Here is a 19,560-nt window from a genome sequence, read left to right as displayed (position 1 = left end):
GCAATGCTTAGAATAGGAAAAGAGATCAGTTGGACAGCAGTGAAGTTCAAACCAGCGAACAACTAAAGGGCCTGTTTCATAGATTTCCTTTTGTGAATATTAAAACGAGACCTGGTGAAAAATGATGCATGCTTTTACACTTCTGGAACCTGGCAACTGAGGGGAGAAAAAAAACTTTGAAGAGCTAAATCTTGGAGAAGAAAAGAGCTGGACACATTTAGCAGGATTGCAACGAGTTTTGTGTCGCAGGCACATGACGTGCATCACGGAAACATATTGTATCGAAATAGTTTTGAGGAGAATACTGGGGATGAAAGAGAAAGGGTCTCTTTGATCAGCGCCCTGGGGTCCCCGGCTCCCCGAATGCGCTCAGACTGACTGCAAGGCGTTATTCACTTTCAGCTAGACACACTTACATTGCCTATGAATGAAATTAGCATATTTGTAATTTATCACATTTTTTTTCAACCTTTTTGTTTCGTTACTCAAGGTAAAAAGTAGACTAAATGAAAGTAGATCAATCATCAACGGAGAGAGAGGGAGAGAGCCAAGCAATTCAGTTTCCCAAAAGGGGGAGAACGTTATCAAAACTCAGTTTGATGATATGTGAAACAAATGTGTTTTCGGCATAACTTTTCAACAACAACAAAAATTATTGACACTTTCAAACTGTTTGTTGTGGAAATGTCATAATAGGACAACTTTTATTTAAATTTTGAATCAGAAACCTTAGGCTACATTATTAGTCTACAAACCTAACTGTCAGGAATCAATCAGGTCTACCAAAAAAGTTACATCTCTTATAATTACGTTTATGGGAAATGTAATGGCATGACAATTATTATCATTAATCTTTCTAGGACGTATGCCTATAGGAAAATATATAAACGTTTAAAATCAAACGCGTTGTCCTGTGAACGTCCAACCCATATGGTCACTGGATCCTTGGCGTGAAAGAGCGTTAATGAAAGGACTCTAATATTTCATATGGGGCACGCAAAAGCTGTGGAAAATGCCTCTCATATTAAGCACAATATCCACCACTCTTTCAGTCGAACAAAGATCATAGCAAGACGTCTTTATGGCTAATTCAGTCAAAAGCCCATCTCCCATTCCCCCGTGGAAAGGTCAGTGTTGTTGTGTTTGGTCCACCAAGGGGGCTTTTTCAGCCGAGAGTCCAAGCCAGCTGTCTCTGTCATAGTCCAGCTATTGGGAGAGCGCACACTCTCATGCTTGTTATATTGCTATAGGTCTACTGATTTCAAACATTTTGCAATATAGAAATTAGTTCACTTTTGTTAAACAAAGTCCCCAACATAATTAAACAGGAGGTATAGTTTGTCGAGTTTTTCTAAATAATAAATGTTAAAATGTTATTGGAATCTTTAGAGGAATACCACTCAGATATGCTGTACTATTATCATAAACATTTCAATGTATCTCAAGTAGGCATAGGTGCTAAGGCCTGTATGCTTCCCACTTCATGAAATACTTAGAATGTTACGCACAGTTATATATTTTCACCCATGAAAACATGGTTGACATCAACATGCCAATGAACAGAAGATAGACCACATCAGAAGATGAAGAGAGAATTACTGATACAGTAATAGATGTGCTAATTTTTGTTCTATATTTCGCTGATATAGACTAGGCTTCACCTCACTTGTTTGCTTATCCGTTACAGTCAAGACGTCCTCTCATTTTCAGTCTGATCTCACGCTCCATCAAACATCACTCTCGCTCCATCAAACATGACTCTCACTGAGATTTCACCCACTCAATGAGCCACTCACAAAAGTCAGCGTCTTTTGTCAGTACAAGCTCACATTCAATTATTATTTATTGAACGTCTTGGTTTAAATTGATTAAACAATGTTAAAATACGGTACATGCTGAGTGGTGGTTTTAGATGCCTCTCATTTGTGCGCTCATCTTAATGTGCCAAATTATATCCTTAATATATGCACATAATTATCATAACTTAAGGTATGTGCGCGTAAACGTCAGTGCATATTAAGAATCGTCTATGAAACTATCCATTACACGTAAAAGTATTGGATTGGTATTTTTATTTAACCATCATGAATCTATAACGACATGAGCTAAAATACCAACCCTCCATAATTAAAATACTTTTTTTGGCTATAGACTATTGTAATATGGGGTAACGTTAACACTCTACTACTGCGTATAGAAAATGTATGTTAGCTAACCAAAGCCTATATAACTGAAATATTAACAACTAACGAACAATTGACGAACAAGGACCATGTACAAGACGTGGGTATTTAAGTCTAGAACCGGTCTAGGCGTAAAAGAACAGAGAAGCTCTCCATTAGCACCCTTACATTCACCTGTCCATTCATAGCCGAGGATATAGCTCCATGCGCAAAACGGTCACGATTTTGGTGTATTTATTTCCTCCCTTTGGGTCTACAGTTAGGCCTACGATAGTTTTCATCATTAAATGGGGTTCATTTTTCAGGGAAGGTTATAAATGTACCTTGCACCTTGCACCATCTTGTACTCGCGCGCATTGGGGACACTTGTTGCCTCGATCACGTTCGTCTATTGAGAAGTGAAATATCCCCTAAAACACACAAGTTACCATCTCGAGGGCTTCCCCAGTACAAAAGACACTTAGCACTATATGCTTAATGGATTTAGCCGTGGAGGCTTTAATAAAGGTAAAACGCGGTCTTTTAAAAGTTGGAAAGGGTCCTTTATTTGCTTTAGATGGAGTACTTGCGCACAAACCAAAGCGCGCCTGGGCATTGACTCGTCCTTTCTTTCAGGAAGCAAAGCGATCACCATAGCTTGTTTCATTACAGCATAAGCTTTTCATCACCCTGCTTTGTTCTGAATGAAAGTAATGCTGTGAATTAAAGAAATGACAATATTTTCTATCAGCTTGAAAGTCCAAGAGAAGGGCCCTCGAGCTTGGCAAAAATCAGGCACATCATTCATCATGTCACCCCGCACCTGTGGTCTTGGCATTGAAAGTACACAAACCTATTCCTATTAACCTAATTATTCAAAAACGCCACAATGGTTGAAATAGAGCAGGTTGAAGTCTGTTTATTAGTCGTAAATGTTTTTTTTTAAGATCTCCCCAACCTCTTTGTTAGCTCGGCGCGGAGTCCGCCTCTTCCTTTCAGACAGGAGTAGCCCTGGAGTTTTCCATTTTCAATCGTAACATCTGCTTAATCTTACGGATCAAAATATGGAGACAAAACATATGTAATGGAGATTTGTAAAATCCTGGTAATGAGTTATTAACAGGAGAAAACAATGGCGCAGGATGGAGAGAGCCTTACGGTAACAAGAGTCGCCAAATGAAACGCCTGACATTTTCCTTGTTGGTAAATGGAACCTGTTTGAACGCCAGGTGATGGTAAGAAAATCAATGTCCTTAGGAACCAGGCTAGCTCTAAGTCCTTTTTTCTACTTGAAAAAATTAGCAGACATAAATTTAATTGGCTTATCAAGGCACAGCAAAAGGCCGCAGTCTAATTGCCTGCAGATAGACCGGGGGACAAAACGAGATTGAATGTTTGCTGGATCGTAATAAAGCTTTCAATCCAAGTGTATCATGGAAAATGTGTTTTATTATAACAAAACGTCATGCTTTACAGTTCCCATTTTGTATCTAGACAATGGTTTGGGACATTAAAGACGAGAAAACCATGCCAACACGTATTGGAGACATTGTAAGGACCTCTCTCTTTACTTGTTTTAAGCAGCTGCTGTCCAGGACCCAGAAGCACAAAAATAACACGTTTGAAATACCAGGTGCATCCTATAAGAACGTCGACGGGGATGGATATGTTACAGCCTAGGACATGTGAGTAATAAAGATATCATTTGGATTGTAAGGCGTCTCCACGCCATGTAAAAGGAGAGGCGCCTGGGCAGCGCGTTCTCTGGCAACCTCGCCCTTCCCTCCATGGGTCTCTGTACTCATTAACCCGGGCCAAGTCCTACACTCTTAGAAAAAAAGATTCTGGATAGAACCAAAAAGGGTTCTATGCTTTCTTCATATATAGCACCCCTTAATGTTCTATATAGAACCTAAATTGGGTTCCATAGAGAACCCCAATATATAGAGCCAATTTTGGTTCAGTGAAGAAGAACCCATGGGGTTCTGATCAAAGAATCCTACAAAAGCGTTATATATAGAACCTTTAGGGATGTCATATATGAAGCAACCTTTTTGGTTCTATCCATAACTTTTTTCTCTAAGAGTATAACACCTGTTGGCTAGCTAAGTCCTAACATCCAGAGTACCACAATAATCTATTTTCAATTATCACTGGTACGTGAATATGGTTTTTAATCATCATTTTGGGCCATTTCAACATTTTGGCACTTGGTGCGACAGGATTTATACGGCTACCCACGAGGTTTACACTGCCCATGGGGCAGACTCAACTGGTGCTTGTTCAACCTCAACCTCGCAGCTGGTACCCCGATGCCACCGTGGAGATACATTCATGAAAACGCGGGAGTTCGGGGGATTTAAAGACTGAGGCCATATTTTTATGCGCGATAATCCAAAGTATGAGCAGATTTACAGTTTATGAGAATCTTATTAGGCGTCCTTCCCAGTGCTTACCATACGCTTATTTGAGGATTATTATAGTATTATAGACAATGAATACAATGCGTTTAATCATTTTTACTTTCATCTGATTAATAGAGATATGACTGAAATATGTTGGATATTATAATGTAGCCTACTTTCATGAAATAATATTCTTAGTGGTTGGTTTTCCAATATAGCCTAATTATTTGTAATTCTAACACTTGTCATTATTAACCTATAACAGCTTTTTGTTTTATATTTCTTCATATCTTTGATCTTCTACAATGTATGTTGAGTTGCACGCAAACTGATGCGCATAGGGCTGCGCTTGGTCATGGACACCCTTGTGCGTAATTTCTATTTTTTGCAACAACTTTTAAATGGTAAAGATAGGCTATATATTTGATTTAAAAAATACACAAACACGTGTTCATTATGAAGAGTGTTGATATAATTGACAGTGAACAATGTCATAACACATCCATAAACCTCGTATTTTTCTTTTTGCCAAGAGGGCAGACAGACAGACCGGACACCGTGGAATGACTTGGGTCTATACGACTACCGCGCTAATAACATAAGGCTGTTTCTATGGCTCGTGACACATTTACTGACCATAAACTTGCCTTGCATGCCAAAGCACCTCCGCCAGTCTGCAACAGGTAGTCAACGGCTACCCAAATGCTATAGGGAATTGCAAGCCTTTTCACTATCGCTAACTTATTCTGAACCAAATTGGAGCTTGGCATGGTTTTCCAATGTTTAGCCGAGTAAGAAAAGGAATAAAACCTGTCAGCCTGTAAATGGTGCTCTTTTAAGCCTTTGCCAAGACCAAGCACAAGAGTGACAAGATAGAGACCCAAGTGTTTCACTGCTTAAGCCCTTCCCTTCCGCTTGATTGGTATCGCACCAAAGGATGTTTTGAGGGGTTTTGAACTGTGCTTGCACACAAAACCACAATCGCTCAAAAGCATTAGGTGCGACCAAACAATGATGCTACTGTTGTTTTATTGTTCTCTGCCACTTCACCAAATTAAATTTAAATGTTGCCCCCGACAAAATAGATGAAGACCAGCTACAAGACTTTCTGGGTCCTTTATTAAGTTTAAGGCTGACTTGCGAACATTTGACTTTCTAATGAATGTAATGAGATTACATGGTCTCTTGTGTGGTGTCTAGGACGCGGATAACTGCGTTGTTAATGAGGCGGTAATGCAATAAGAGATGGGATTATAGGTCGGTCCACTGAGATTCCTAAAAAGCACATGCACTGAAAACTTGTCAAAATATTTAACTGGAGAGTTTCAAGTTAGAAAAAAGCACATATCTCATTATTTAGGAACAAATTCGAGTAGGGTAATAATATTATCCATAACAATAATACAATAACTATGCATAATAATAATAATAATACTTGTAATAATAATAATAATAATACTTAGAAGAAAATAATCGAAATGCAAAGACTAATACAGAAAATGAATATACCTTTCTCTTTCCCCATCCGAAATGCAAGTGTTATCCGAAATGCTCTTAGCCAGATGGTTGAATGAATGTGTGTTTGCAAGTTTGGGCATAGGCATATATCTGGGCTACCACTACATAAATGGGGGAGAGCTGACGTAAAAATGGCAAGGGAACACGTTGGAAGGATGCCGCTACCACGGGAAAATTTTGCCTTGAAGCACCTGCAGCACATTGAAGAAAACAGCTTTTACAGCAAGCCATCGGGTTAGTCATGCCCCTTTAAACAATATAGTAGACCAACATAGTACAACTATGGTTTATAGCTGCAGGCCCTGGTATTTTAAGCCATTGAATTGTATCTGCATGTTTGTTTTCATTTACATCTGCTTTGCATTACCAATTTAGATGTTGTTTTTATGAAGTTTGTCGGTGTATATAAGTTACATTACTAAGACCTACGCAGGCCACAGCTTTATAAAACGTAGGGCTCTAGAAAAGGAGTTATCAGTCTCCTTCATCAGATACCCAGTATAATTACTATTTGATAATTAAGTATATGCATATGCGGGCTTGGGTTGAGGCCCAATACGTCATGCATTTAAACTTATACTGCTGGATATCACTGACTTTCAGGTGAACAACCACGTTCTAAAATATAACTTTAGTTGATTGATTGATTAATGCATGTTGATTGGTTGATTTATGCATGTTGATTGGTTGTTGCACTGTTGCTATGCATAATAACTTTCCTTTTATGAGTATTATCTTCACCACATGGAGTTAGAAATGACATGTTTTGAATGTGAGCCTATGTGGAGGAAAGTGGTATAGACCAGACAACACAATGTATTCATAATTTAAGATACATTTATTCTCAGATTGCATATAAATATAAATTATTTTACAATTTATTATAAAAATAGTTTGGTTTTCGTATATTCATCAATGTTAAATTAAAACATATATTATCATGAAAACAATTAAATAAATTTTGCTACATATAAAATGATTGCCCAGCTGCCTTAATTAGGAGAACATTGACAAATATATATTTACACGTAAATAATCAACGTTACAGACAACGTTATATATTAACATGAATTTACAATGTGTATAACAATACGTACTTTTAGACATAAACATAACATTTATTGGGCTGAGGTTAAGCTGAAAGGAGGCTCGTTTTCAATGTTGTTCAGGGAGGGTTTCATGTGTAGTTTTCGTGGGTCCTCGGGTGTCCAAACTTTAGCGGTTCTAATGATGTTCTGGTCTTTCAGCTGTTTCTCGTCTGTCCAGGACAGTGAGTGGCCGGCAAGGGGAGGCAGCCCGTAGTCAGGGTCACTTGGAGACGGAGATCCTGAGAAGGGGACACATTATTAGTAATGGACCAAGTCTTCCACAAATGAGTAACAATACAGTCCAAAATGAAGTCATTATCATTATCTAACCATACGAAATACTTACTTGTTCCTCTGTGGCAAATTATAACTTTTTTGGGTTGAGTCGGTGCTTCACTGTCGGAGTTTCGGATGGGCATGTCCGACTGTACGAGCTCAGCGAGGAAGTTGATGTAGCCAATGGCCAGGCGCAGGGTATCGACTTTGGAGAGCCTCTTCTCGTATGGCAGAGTGGGGATGTGAGACCGGAGTCCCTCGAAAGCATCGTTAATGGACTGCATCCTCCGCCGCTCCCGGACGTTGGCAGCCTGCCGTAAATGTTGCATCTCCATATCGGATCTCATCCGCCTCCGCCTTTTTAGCATCGGGACATCTCCTCCCATCTGAGGCGACAGCTCTGAGGTGCTGTCAGTGCATTCATACGAGAAGGTAGAAGAGGAGGAAGAGAAGGAAAAGTTGCCAATTTCACAGTAGTCCCCATCGTGCGCTAACCTGCTGTCCTTGTAGTAATCTTGGAAATGGCTGGTGAGAAAGTCGACATCGTCATCCAGAAACTCGTCTGTGTCCAAGTGGTCCCTGGAGGACTGGTCAGTAAAGAAATCATCCTCGTCAAAATAAGGGGAAGAGAACGAGTCCAATCCTGTAAATGTATCTAAGACAGTGTCCATTTTTTGCTGTTGTTTTCGTGTTGCCCAGTAACAACAAATTTGATCTTTGCGCTGCCTCTGGATGCTCAAGAGATAGTTCAGTTGAAGGCTGACACGCGAGGACTCTTATAACTACATCCACAGTCGCGTGCCATTAAGCAAAAGCGTCAGCCAATCAGCGTTGAGTGTACACTACGCTCCGCAGCCGAATGTGCACCTAGAGATAATCTCTTACCACTCCGCCCCCCTCTACCGCGCAGTGTTTACCCCCCTCCTGCACTACATGGAAAACCGAACACAGGGCTAAATGGGCAACAAAGCATTACAGGACCAGTGACCAACTAAGTCCAAAACATGCAGCCACCCTAACATTGTAGCCTACCTTTAAATCTCTACAATTATTTCAAAGAAAAGAGAAACCCACACACTGCTCTTGCACGTATCATTATTTATTTATTTATTAAAGCTTAGCCTACTTGTCGGGCTCTTGTCCTTCGTCAGAGCTTTTGTGAAAGTTTGTATTTGAGCAAGAGCAGTGTAGTGTTTTTTATTTTATTTGAAGTAATCGCCTTATTCCCACCCACCTGCAACGAGAACTCAGGGCGGTACATTTTTTGAATGTTCATTCAATACAATCATAAAAGGATTTACTTGCAGACTAAGTGTCTATATCTGGTTGCATGCTTCCACAACAATATATTATTATTATTAATACTAGTAGGCTATTATAACTATTAGGCTACAATAATAGTGTAATAATCATCAGAGTCTTTTCCAAGGCTCCACGTCTTAATTATCCTATTGGTCTTTTGTCAATGCAATCTAAATCTGTTTCCTCTTATTCAAAACCTACCTTTCGAGCTTTATACAAGAACCTACAAAGTCTGAATTGAATAGGCTTATATTGCGCTTAATGCACCCTTGCATCTACTGGGACTGAACAATGTGTAAAGTGAAGAAAAAAAACATTTCGATAGCAGCCTCATTAAAGGGTCGAGAAGATAACAATGATAACATCCCTGACACTTCATGAAGGCATGCACAGGAAGGAGGAAGCAGGTACCTTCCTCATCCTATAGCCGACCACGCATGCCTGCAGCAAACTGTAGAGCCCGTTGGTCTGATCACTTCATTACTAGGCCACCCTGCTATATTGGAGGATTCCAATTCCTATTAGAACCCATAGAACGCAGAGCAAACATGTGCATGTCATTTGAAATGAAAAGTCATTTTAGTGTTAGACAGGCAGACATAATGATGTGTTCATCAATTATAGGTTTTACGACGCCGCTCTGCCTACACGTTGGCTCTACGCAGTGGACACTCGCTTGTTCACGCCGCGACAATGTAAAAACATACCACATATTGCAATAGGCTACTCCAGATAAATCGTTTATTTTGTTTGATCTCACGCAAAGAGAAGGATGCAATCATAACCAACACTGATAGTGCAACAGGTAGGCCTATCTAAGGTAGGTCTAGTTAAATATTGGCATGGGGTAGACTATTTTTATCAAAAGCATGCAGACACAGAATACCAGGCATCGCTTGCATAATGTTCAAAACTTGCATAATTTTAAATCTCGTTGACATTTTTGTTACCGTTTTCACATTTAAGGTTGAATTCACCTGCCTTTATCTAAAAATAGCCTATTTCTAATATAATATAAGGTTGTCTTGAAACCATGTGTGCTGGAATAGTTTTCATTTTCAAGGAAGGTTTATGTATTAAGCTATTGTTAGTTTTTTCTAGACTGCAGAATTTGATAAAATAAGGATAAAGCTGGAATTTGAAACAACATTGCTTCGTTACCTTGGCTTATATTCATTAATGCGAGTTCTGAATGTGCATAAAAACGTGCTCAACATGGGATACCAAATAGACAATACTAAAAGAAAAACTCGACTTAAATCCTTCAGGTGTTCAGCACCATAATAACAATCCTTCAGTCTAAGTGGTTCCACGAACAGAAATAAATGCACCAGTAAGGAGTCCGACAGCCCACTTATGACAGCAAGTATGGTTTTATTATGGGGAAACTGGTGGCAGAATAATGGCAGTGTGGCCTCACAGTGAGCGTCAAAGAGTGGGTTTGTCAGACACCTCACAACAAATTACGACGGTACCTGAAATATTGACTGGTCGGAGTCTATAGGACACCCCCATTCAGATTGAGATGGAGGGGGTCACTTTGTTACTTGAAGGAGAAAAAAATATATTAATGTAGACTATGGGTCTTGCGCCTCGCCGCAAGCTGCAACACGAGGCAATAGAGGCACAGTCCGTGGGAATAACGCCACTTGCGCCTTGAGCCAGTCAATGCAACTCGTCCCATAATAATGAGGGCTGCTGCTGCTTTGCACCTTGCATGCGCATTTTGTTCTAGTTCTCTGTGAGTTTGCTTTTCTTGGAATTAAAACACGCTGATGTTAGAAGAGCTAATATAACATATAATATATTTCCACATATCAAATATATTTTGGAATGAGGCAGTCTGCTATCAATCCATGATGAAAATAAACAACACATTTGCTTTAGTCATATACTCATAAATAATATTTTCGATTTGATTTATTCGTTTACATTCAATATATCAGCGTTATAAACTGGTCCACTAGTCTGCACGATTGTCTGTTGCGCCAGACTGGTACCTGAGCGCTGACTGGTCGTTAAGCAGGACTCTCACAAATTGCTCGCAGACAGGACCGTGACCGTCAACGTCACACGATCAATTCACCAGTGTGACATATCTCAGTGCCAGCGGACGCTGCAAAGCGAGCGCTGGCATGGGAACAGCAACACTTGGGTCTCTTCAACAGACGGTATAATGGTGAACATTATAAATGAGATGTCGTATTGCGAAGGTCATGGTGTATTACAATTCATGGTGAGGGAGGGCCAGTGACGCATGATTCCAAGACTCGATACGTGTAGGCCTACAGTTTAATTGTAGATTTTTCAAAGTAGCTTTACGCTCAGTAAAGTTCTAAATTCACATATACTTACTTGCTGTCTGCTGTTCATAACAAACGTTATGGATATTGAACATCTCTTTCTTAGAGACTGAAAAGATTACTTCAGTGCAAATGGTGGACGTAATCCTCACAGTGAAGCGTCAAGATAAAGCCATGTAAGCTTGAGTATGCAAAGGATTGGAGAAAATCAAGATAAAATTACAAACTAAACGGATTCAAACCGATAAAGAACTTGGAATGACTTAATAAATCTTACACCTTGCTAAGCAAGTTTGCAAGTGCGTTGGAGCGCACATGTAGCCTATAAAAACAGCAAATGATCAAGATACAATGTATAAATTGGGTTAAGAAAAGGTGCTATAAATATTTATGCTGAATATGAGCCTGAAATGTGAACGTTCTCAGGTGACCATTAGCCTATGTCACCAAAGCACCTGTAACTAGTCAATTCATACTAATGCATGTTACCATCACAAGTTCACACAAAACGAATAGTGACAGAGTCAACAAGATACAGTTGATCATTTTCCCTTTCACGTTTCCATTTTAAGACTCACAGGTTACCCAATGTAACCCCAGAGGATATCCTGTGGTGCTGAAGTCAGCCCCGCACCATAGACGCACTTCCAGCGTTGCGCCTTGCAGTTGCTTTTATTCTGCTCGCACGCTTTTCTTTTCATCTCACATTTTTTAGTGACCTGGTACCTGAAAAGCTTGCTGGTAAAGTGCCATTGACTACCACAACCATGCGTTTTCATGGCCTGATTGAGGAGGTCAGATGTCAGTGCGAGCTGGATGCGCAAGATGCCGAACACTGGGGATTCCCTGGGAATCCCACCACATGCGCCCTGGCCACTGAAATAGCACGCGGGGTGCTCGCTCTCCAGATTGCCAGACAAATTAGAACGGTGCTCATGGGGTCTGGATAGACTTGAGTCATTGATAGCAATGAATGCACACAACGTTCTTAAAATAATGTCTTGTTTAATTAAGATATTGTCTTCCAATTTTCACCTGACATACCAAGTGCAGCATGAATAACTTGTTAACTAAATGCTTGAAGGCTTATAATAGGCACAGAACTCAGAGCAACGTCTTGTTTCTATGATGTAGTGTAGATGATCATTATTCTGATCATTTCCAACAAATCTGATGATTAGCCTATGATTCAATAAATTAATTAAACATTTAATCCAGGCACTTTAACAGGCAGCGAAATGAACCACCAATCAAATCCCCCCAATGCCCCCCTCCACCCACACACCCTTCTTCAGTGACAAAATATTAACATAACTATTGCTTAAGTAATTATAAATATATCCTCAAAGAGATTAAGGAAGATTATTGATTCACTATTCCTTGGCCTAATTGATTTTTTGCTGTAATCCGAAAGTCTCTGACCGGAGCCCTGGGGTGGTTATGGCTATTCACGCAGGGAGAGATTAGGGTAGGGATATTCTAGCGTCCTACAAATCTTTTAATACAATGCGGGAAACCTGATGCTTCCTGTCTGGGTTGGTCTCGTTTGCAACAAATCTGTCAGTCTGTTTTATAAGTAGCCAAGCAATTGCAGTTTAGTCAATTGGCATTAAAGGAAAAGTGAATAACTACCTCGACATCTGGGTAACCATTTGATACATGGTACATCAACATTTGGTTTTAGGATGGTCATCTGGTGACCTGTGTTAACGTGTAGGTTTACCATCTCTCTCCCAAAGCGTCAGAGCTCAATCACAGCTTCAGACAGACAGACAGATCAAGAGACATCCAGGCAAAATAAACACATAAACACATTAACCACATTTGAAGTTGATTAGTTAAATCAGGTGTGACATAGGCTACACATATGAGCTACTGGGACCAAAAAAAAACATGCAGTTATGTAGCTCATGTCATGTCTCACCTTCCCAAGGAGACAGCTTCAAATGCCTCCTTCATATTTTAAGACTTTTGAAAATGGCTTTTAATTTGGAATATGATTATGTTTTGCCAGATACAGTATGTGTGTTATGCACATTTTGTGTGGAAAATGGGATCTACAAATAAATACATTTTGCATTGGTTATTATTTGATAGAATCTTGCGCAGGTTGTTATAACAGTATTATCAACCTATAATTTTTACTTAACTGCAGGTAAATTGACACATTTTACAGCAACAACCTAACTAAAGGTTGAAGGGTAGAGTAGGCCGTTTGAATGACCCAATTAGCCTTGTAACTGGGAATTAGAGCACAATCTGAGCACTCATGTTGAGAATCTAGCCAGGACACTGGGGTTAAATCACTAACTCTAGGGATTAGTATCGGATTAGAGGTTTTAGTGACCACAGAGGATCAGTAAAGAAAACCCTGGGGTGTTGGTGTAGAGCGATAAGTACACCGTACTGGCCCTCCAATACCAATACCAATACCAATACCCAGCAGCATCCGGTCTCTGATCTAGGGATGGACCAGACCCAACACGGTTGAGTTTCAGGTTGCCCCGGGGCAGGTTTTAATCCAGATCAAAAATAATTCTGTGTTAGACTTTAGATTCTGCTCCCCAATAACCTCTGTTCAGCCTCCTTATTCAAAAGGAAACAGAAAGTTAATTAATACTTTATCCAAATGTCATGGGATCATTAGCATGCGCTTGACTGTAGTAGCATATGATGTGGTATCATCGGAAGATAATTCATTTGAATTTCTCTCAAAATGTTATCAAAAAGCAGAGGGATCAACATACTGTACACTACATGGCAAAAAGTATGTGGACACCCCTTCAAATTAGTGGATTCGGCTATTTCAACCACACCTGTTGCTGATAGGTGTATACAATTGAGCACAGAGCCATGCAATCTCCATAGACAAACACTGGCAGTAGAACTGCCCATACTGAAAAGCTCAGTGACTTTCAACGTGGCACCGTCATAGGATGCCACTTTTCCAACAAGTCAAATTTCTGCCCTGTAAGAGCTGCCCGGTCAACTGTAAGTGCTGTTATTGTGAAGTGGTAACATCTAGGAGCAACACCGGCTCAGCCGCAAAGTGGTAGGCCACACAAGCTCACAGAATGGGACCGCCAAATGCTGAAGGGCGTAGCGTGTAAAAGTTGTCTGTCCTCGGTTGCAACGCTCACTACAGAGTTTCAAACTGCCTCTGGAAGCAACATCAGAACAATAACTGATCGTCGGGAGCTTCATTAAATGGGTTTCCGTGGCCGAGCAGCCACACACAAGCCTAAGATCACCATGTGCAGCCTAAGATCACCAAGCATCGGCTGGAGTGGTGTAAAGCTTGCCGCCATTGGACTCTGGAGCAGTGGAAACGCGTTCTCTGGAGTGATGAATCACGCTTCACCAACTGGTAGTCCGACGGTCGAATCTAGGTTTGGCGGATGCCTGGAGAACGCTACCTGTCCGAATGCATAGTGCCAAGTGTAACGTTTGGTGGGAGGAGAATAATGGTTTGGGGTTGTTTTTCATTGTTTGGGCTAGGCCACTTAGTTCCAGTGAAGGGAAATCTTGATGATACAGTATACAATGACATTCTAGACAATTCTGTGCTTCCAGATTTGTGGCAACAGTTTGGGGAAGGCCCTTTCCTGTTTCAGCATGATCGGTGTGGAAGAACCTGACTGCCCTGCACAGAGCCCTGACCTCAGCCTCATGGAACACCTTTGGGATGAATTGGAACGCCGTCTGCGAGCCAGGCCTAATCATCCAACATCAGTGTCCGACCTCACTAATGCTCGTGGCTGAATGGAAGCAAGTCCCTGCAGCAATGTTCCATCCTCTAGTGGAAATCCTTCCCAGAAAAGTAAAGGCTGTTATAGCAGCAAAGGGGGGACCAACTCCATATTAATGCCCATCATTTTGGAAATAGATATTTGACGAGCAGGGGTCCACATGCTTTTAGCCATGGTGTGTAATTTAACACAGCACAAGGTTATTTGAACCTAAATAAAACATTTGGACAAATTGACCCCTTATGTGACATTTAACCCATATTCTCTCTCCTATCTTGACAGGCAAGTTGTGATATGTTCATATGGATATCTAAATATGAATTATTGACAAATCATGCAATTTAAGTTTTACACAAACATATAGTTTTGATGTATAGTTCCTTTGGATAAAGTAATTTAAATCAAAATGTAGTAAGCCATTTGTGGGGTGCACCAGGTAAAGTTGCAGATAGAAATGTGAAAGCTGACTATTTTTAATCTACACTCAGAAAAAAAGGTGCTACCTAGAACCATAAAAGGTTCTTCAATTGTCCCCATAGAACCCTCTAAAATATTTTTTGGGGGTTCCAAGTGGAACCCTTTCACTAATACAAGTTTCTAAGTAGAACCTTTTTCACCATCAAAGGGTTCTACCTGGAACCAAAAAGGGTCATCCTATAGGGACAAACGAATAACAACTGTTTCTATGAGTGTCGGTTTCATAACAGAAAAGTGTCTGTTCTAGCAATATATTTGAATCTGAGCATTCTGTAATGTTTTCTAGGAACAAGCCACTGTTGTTTCCTGCCATTGAGGACTCCTGGTGGTCAAGACGGATCTTATCATAATGTGTCTGGGTTACACACCTGTTTGCATGTCAAGACAAAAGCATGCATCCCTTTTACTCCTTAGTGGATCCATATTTTGGGCATCTTTTTAAAAAAATCTATAAATGTTTTTTGTTGTTGTTTTCTTTACAATATTGCAGATACATTGCAATTTTTTCGTCCAATAGTGGATGAGAAATGCTAAGGCATCACATTGAAGAAAATCTCAAAATACATCAGTGCCACTCAGTGGTTAAAATAGGAAAACACATCAGGCTGACCGAAAAATTTAATCAGTCAATGGAAATGAATACTGGTCAAGACCGAGAACAGAGTTGATCATTATTTTATTCTGTGTTTATCATATGTATGCACATATACTCTCTATACAATACAACATAAGATCAGAGTAGCATGACAGACCACTGAACAGAAACAGTAAAAAAAAAACGAAATCATCAAATAAATAAATAGTTCAATAAATAAACAGCTAAATTAGGTATAGATTTTATAATACTAATATTGTGTCTGCATGCTTACTGGAACATCCTCATGTATCATTTCTGTACAAACACACAAATTGTTATTTTCAAGTACAAGTGGTGTTTTGACTATGTACAAAATGTTCATGAGGCTACTTGACCGTATTGAAGAAAGGCCAACATGTCAACCGAGGAAATCAGGAAGCACTTTAAGAGACCCACAACCACACACACACTCACCTCTAAACACTGATGCACACAAAACGACACCCACACCCACATACTGGCACGCACGCACGCACAAACACACGCACATGTCAATAACACACACACACAGACCACCAGCACTAGGAGACCCTGATTTGACAGACTGAATTTCCATCTCTTCCTGAGAAATAACACAGAGCTAAGCCTGCTGGAGCATCACACTGGCCCACTTGGGATTTAACTAATATACCCAGAAATAGTTTACTAATAAAAGTAAACCACTGAACTTGCTACTGGAAAAACATTGTTAAGAAATAAAAGAACTTGCTTTCTTAGTGTCCCTCTGTTTTTAGGGTATTTCATATTGGGTGGCTCATCATTGCAAATATCTTCAGCTGTCATAAATCCACTTTAGACACACATCAGACTTCACAAAAGGGAAAGCAGGATTAGTTGTCCTTGTACCAAGAATTACTAAAACGTTTAAACATATATTTCTCTAGAATAAGCAACTATGTCTTTACAATAGACAGCTTCAGCATAACAAACCAACAGAACTGGCTACAGAAAAAATATCTTTGTCTCAAATCTCTGATCTTCACAGATGGGATTTCAAAACCAAAGTGTTCATTTGTTTTACACGTTTACTTGATCTGATTTCAAACAAATATTGCTTAAGCATAATATACCCTGTTCGTTTGCCAATCATGTCACAATCAAAGAAAAAAGATTCAGAGGCTTGAATGGGACATGAAGCAAGGCCTTCTGTTTGGCCCATGCTTAGGTGAAAGTACAAAGAGCTAAAGAAACCAAATGCTCAAAGATAATTATTATTTGCTTTCTGTTAGGATATCAACAGCTGTCGACATTGATTAAGAATGCTATACATTTTGCAAGATCATGGTGTATGTTACACAGGTGTGGGTAAAAGTGCTAAACCTTTTAAAAGAAGGATCACGAAGCGGTCATCTTCAGGCGAGGATCTATGTTACATAGATAGAAACAAGACCAGGATCAAATTTGTGAGAGACAGATAATAATATGTAAGAGAAACAACTATACCGGTGGCATTTCTCTTCCCACTACGGAGAAAATAGTGTGATTATATTACAAATACCCTGCACTTATCTATCAGTGGGAGTAGGTCTCTGTGTTTGTGTCCACAGGAACCATACTGTTAAAAGCTTATGTATGTTTACTTGTGTGTTTGTGTTCTAGCGGTGTGTGAGGTGTACTGTAAGTGAATCTCTGTGTGTGTGTGTGAGCCAGGGTGTGTGTGTAGTGGTGAAGATGTGCTTGCCACGGGGCTCATAGCCTGGTTTGGGCCTCGGGGATATAGATCTCGATGCTGTCTGCGCTCTCGGTGGCTGAATTCTGCCGCACTGACGCAGCTCGCTTGGCAGCCATCAAGCGCTTTCGCGCATCCAGCCTCTGCTTCTCGGAGCTCTCCAGGGACCTATCTCGGGCCAGGGGAGGCTGACCTTTTGGGGGTTTCTTTGGCACAGGAGGAGGGATCCGTTTCTCCTGAACAGGGACGACAAATAGTCAGTTAGCCGCCTCCCAGGGGGGACGGGGACAGGAGCGCAGACAGCATTTGCACACCTATAGCAGCACACGGCTAGCATTACAGATAGACAACCACACGCGATGCAGCGACTGCATGAGGTACGGTGGCCCAGCGAGGTCAGGCCTCGTGGTTCGTGGCAGATGGAATGACTTCTCAAAACCAGCTCACTGTCGACAAGAACAACAAAACAAAAACATGGAGAAGCGGTCAGAAAATCAAGAGTATAAAAAGCAACAGCCATGATACAGTACAGTAAACACAACTCTACTGACTTAAATGCAACACATGACAGGAAAATGGCAACATTCAACATCTTTTGGGTGTGAGGTTTTTCACTGTGTTAAAATATGATTGTGTACAAACCTATTGGGAAGGGAAAGGGCATACCTAGTCAGTTGTGCAACTGAATGCATTCAACATGCCACCATGGCATTTTTTTGCTTTTACCTCCCTTATCTCACATCATTTGCTCACATTGTATATAGTCTTATTTTTTTTTCTACTGTATTATTGACTGTATGTTGTTTACTCCATGTGTAACTCTGTGTTGTTGTATGTTGTCGAACTGCTTTGCTTTATCTTGGCCAGGTCGCAATTGTAAATGAGAACTTGTTCTCAACTTGCCTACCTGGTTAAATAAAGGTGAAATAAATTAAAAAAAAAAAAAATACCTAGTCAGTTGTGCAACTGAATGCATTCAACTGAAATGTGTCTTCTGCATTTAACCCAACCCCTCTGAATCAGAGAGGTGCGGAGGGCTGCCTTAATCGACATCCACGTCTTCGGCGCCCGGGGAAAGGGCTGTCAGTGGGAGTAGTGTATATGCTGTAATGTGTGACTCATGCCATGTAAAGCACTTAACAAGGTATGGGGTACATCTAAAAAACCCTCACCATCTAGACAAACGTCAGTTGTTGCCAAACCCCCAAAAAACATTGATACAGTATGTCAATATAAAAGAATAGTGCAGCTACAACAGCGATACTAGACCATGCAATGAGTTACAAAGCTACTGATTTGTTTCGGCATGATGAGTATGTCTCGGCTGGTCCGTATCATGATGTACTCTGTGTCATACACAGACAGACACTTGCTGGTTCTGGATGCCTGTTTTACCTTTCTCTCCGGGGGGTCTAGGGGCTTCCAGCTGTTGGCCTTCAGCTGGTGCAGCTCGTCAAATTTCAGGCTGATGTTCTCGATGGACAGCTGGAGCATGTCCCAGAAACCAGCCAGGTCCTGAGAGATGGGCCGTGGGTGGGCGTTGGGCTTCTGGTGACAGATCAGTAAAGAGGGGAAGAACAAAACAGAGTTTTATCTCAGCTTTAATGTGAAGAACAGGGGGAGAGGGACAAAGGAAGCTGGTGAACTAGAAGAGTCACTCACCAGGTTCTCCTCACAAAGCTCCCGGAACTGCTGGAACTTCTGTGACATCAGGAGCTGAGCACTTCCCACAGCAAGCCTTATTTTCCCCAAGACTGTGGAGAGGAAGATCATGTAAACACAGAACAGATAGCACACACACCAGTGGAGGCTGGTGGAGGAAGAACTCAGACGACTGGCTCAGTGTAATGGCTGGAATGAGCCCACCTAATTGTACCTAGCACAAGTACAATGACACACAAGTACGCAGCACCAGCCTCCACTGACACGCACCCACATTTGTGATAGGTAGTGGTATAAGAGCCTTTGGACTGC

At 40.7% G+C, this 19,560-nt stretch overlaps 2 protein-coding genes and 1 long non-coding RNA gene across 6 annotated transcripts in view; 1 reads left to right on the top strand and 2 right to left on the bottom strand.

The window, feature by feature from the left end:
- The first annotated feature begins 2,973 nt into the window (after window positions 1-2,973).
- Window positions 2,974-15,770, top strand: LOC115157044 (uncharacterized). Its single transcript, XR_003868376.1, has 3 exons — window positions 2,974-3,397; window positions 3,747-3,847; window positions 15,567-15,770. It is a non-coding gene; the product is annotated as an uncharacterized LOC115157044 (long non-coding RNA).
- ptf1a (pancreas associated transcription factor 1a) lies at window positions 6,698-8,249 on the bottom strand. The gene is made up of 2 exons (XM_029704923.1): window positions 7,520-8,249; window positions 6,698-7,412 (listed from the first exon to the last, which is right to left on the bottom strand). Exons 1-2 carry the CDS (start codon window positions 8,118-8,120, stop codon window positions 7,204-7,206), a joined length of 810 nt encoding a protein of 269 aa, XP_029560783.1. The 5' UTR covers window positions 8,121-8,249; the 3' UTR covers window positions 6,698-7,203.
- Window positions 15,771-15,939: 169 nt separating the features above from the next.
- Window positions 15,940-19,560, bottom strand: part of dlgap1a (discs, large (Drosophila) homolog-associated protein 1a) — a 112,339-nt gene continuing 108,718 nt past the window's right edge. For 3 of the 4 annotated variants that reach the window (XM_029704916.1, XM_029704919.1, XM_029704918.1), the window contains exons 10-12: window positions 19,249-19,340; window positions 18,982-19,134; window positions 15,940-17,822 (exon numbers count right to left, since the gene is read on the bottom strand). In XM_029704916.1, coding sequence (XP_029560776.1) covers window positions 17,607-17,822; window positions 18,982-19,134; window positions 19,249-19,340 — 461 coding nt within the window. In that variant the 3' untranslated portion in view covers window positions 15,940-17,606. Of the gene's footprint in view, window positions 18,033-18,981; window positions 19,135-19,248; window positions 19,341-19,560 lie in introns of all 4 variants that reach the window. The other variant, XM_029704920.1, reaches the window with a different exon arrangement.

Source organism: Salmo trutta, chromosome 21 (assembly GCF_901001165.1).
Source record: "Salmo trutta chromosome 21, fSalTru1.1, whole genome shotgun sequence".
Classification (NCBI taxonomy): Eukaryota; Metazoa; Chordata; class Actinopteri; order Salmoniformes; family Salmonidae; genus Salmo; species Salmo trutta.
This window is presented reverse-complemented; position numbering and strand designations above follow the sequence as displayed.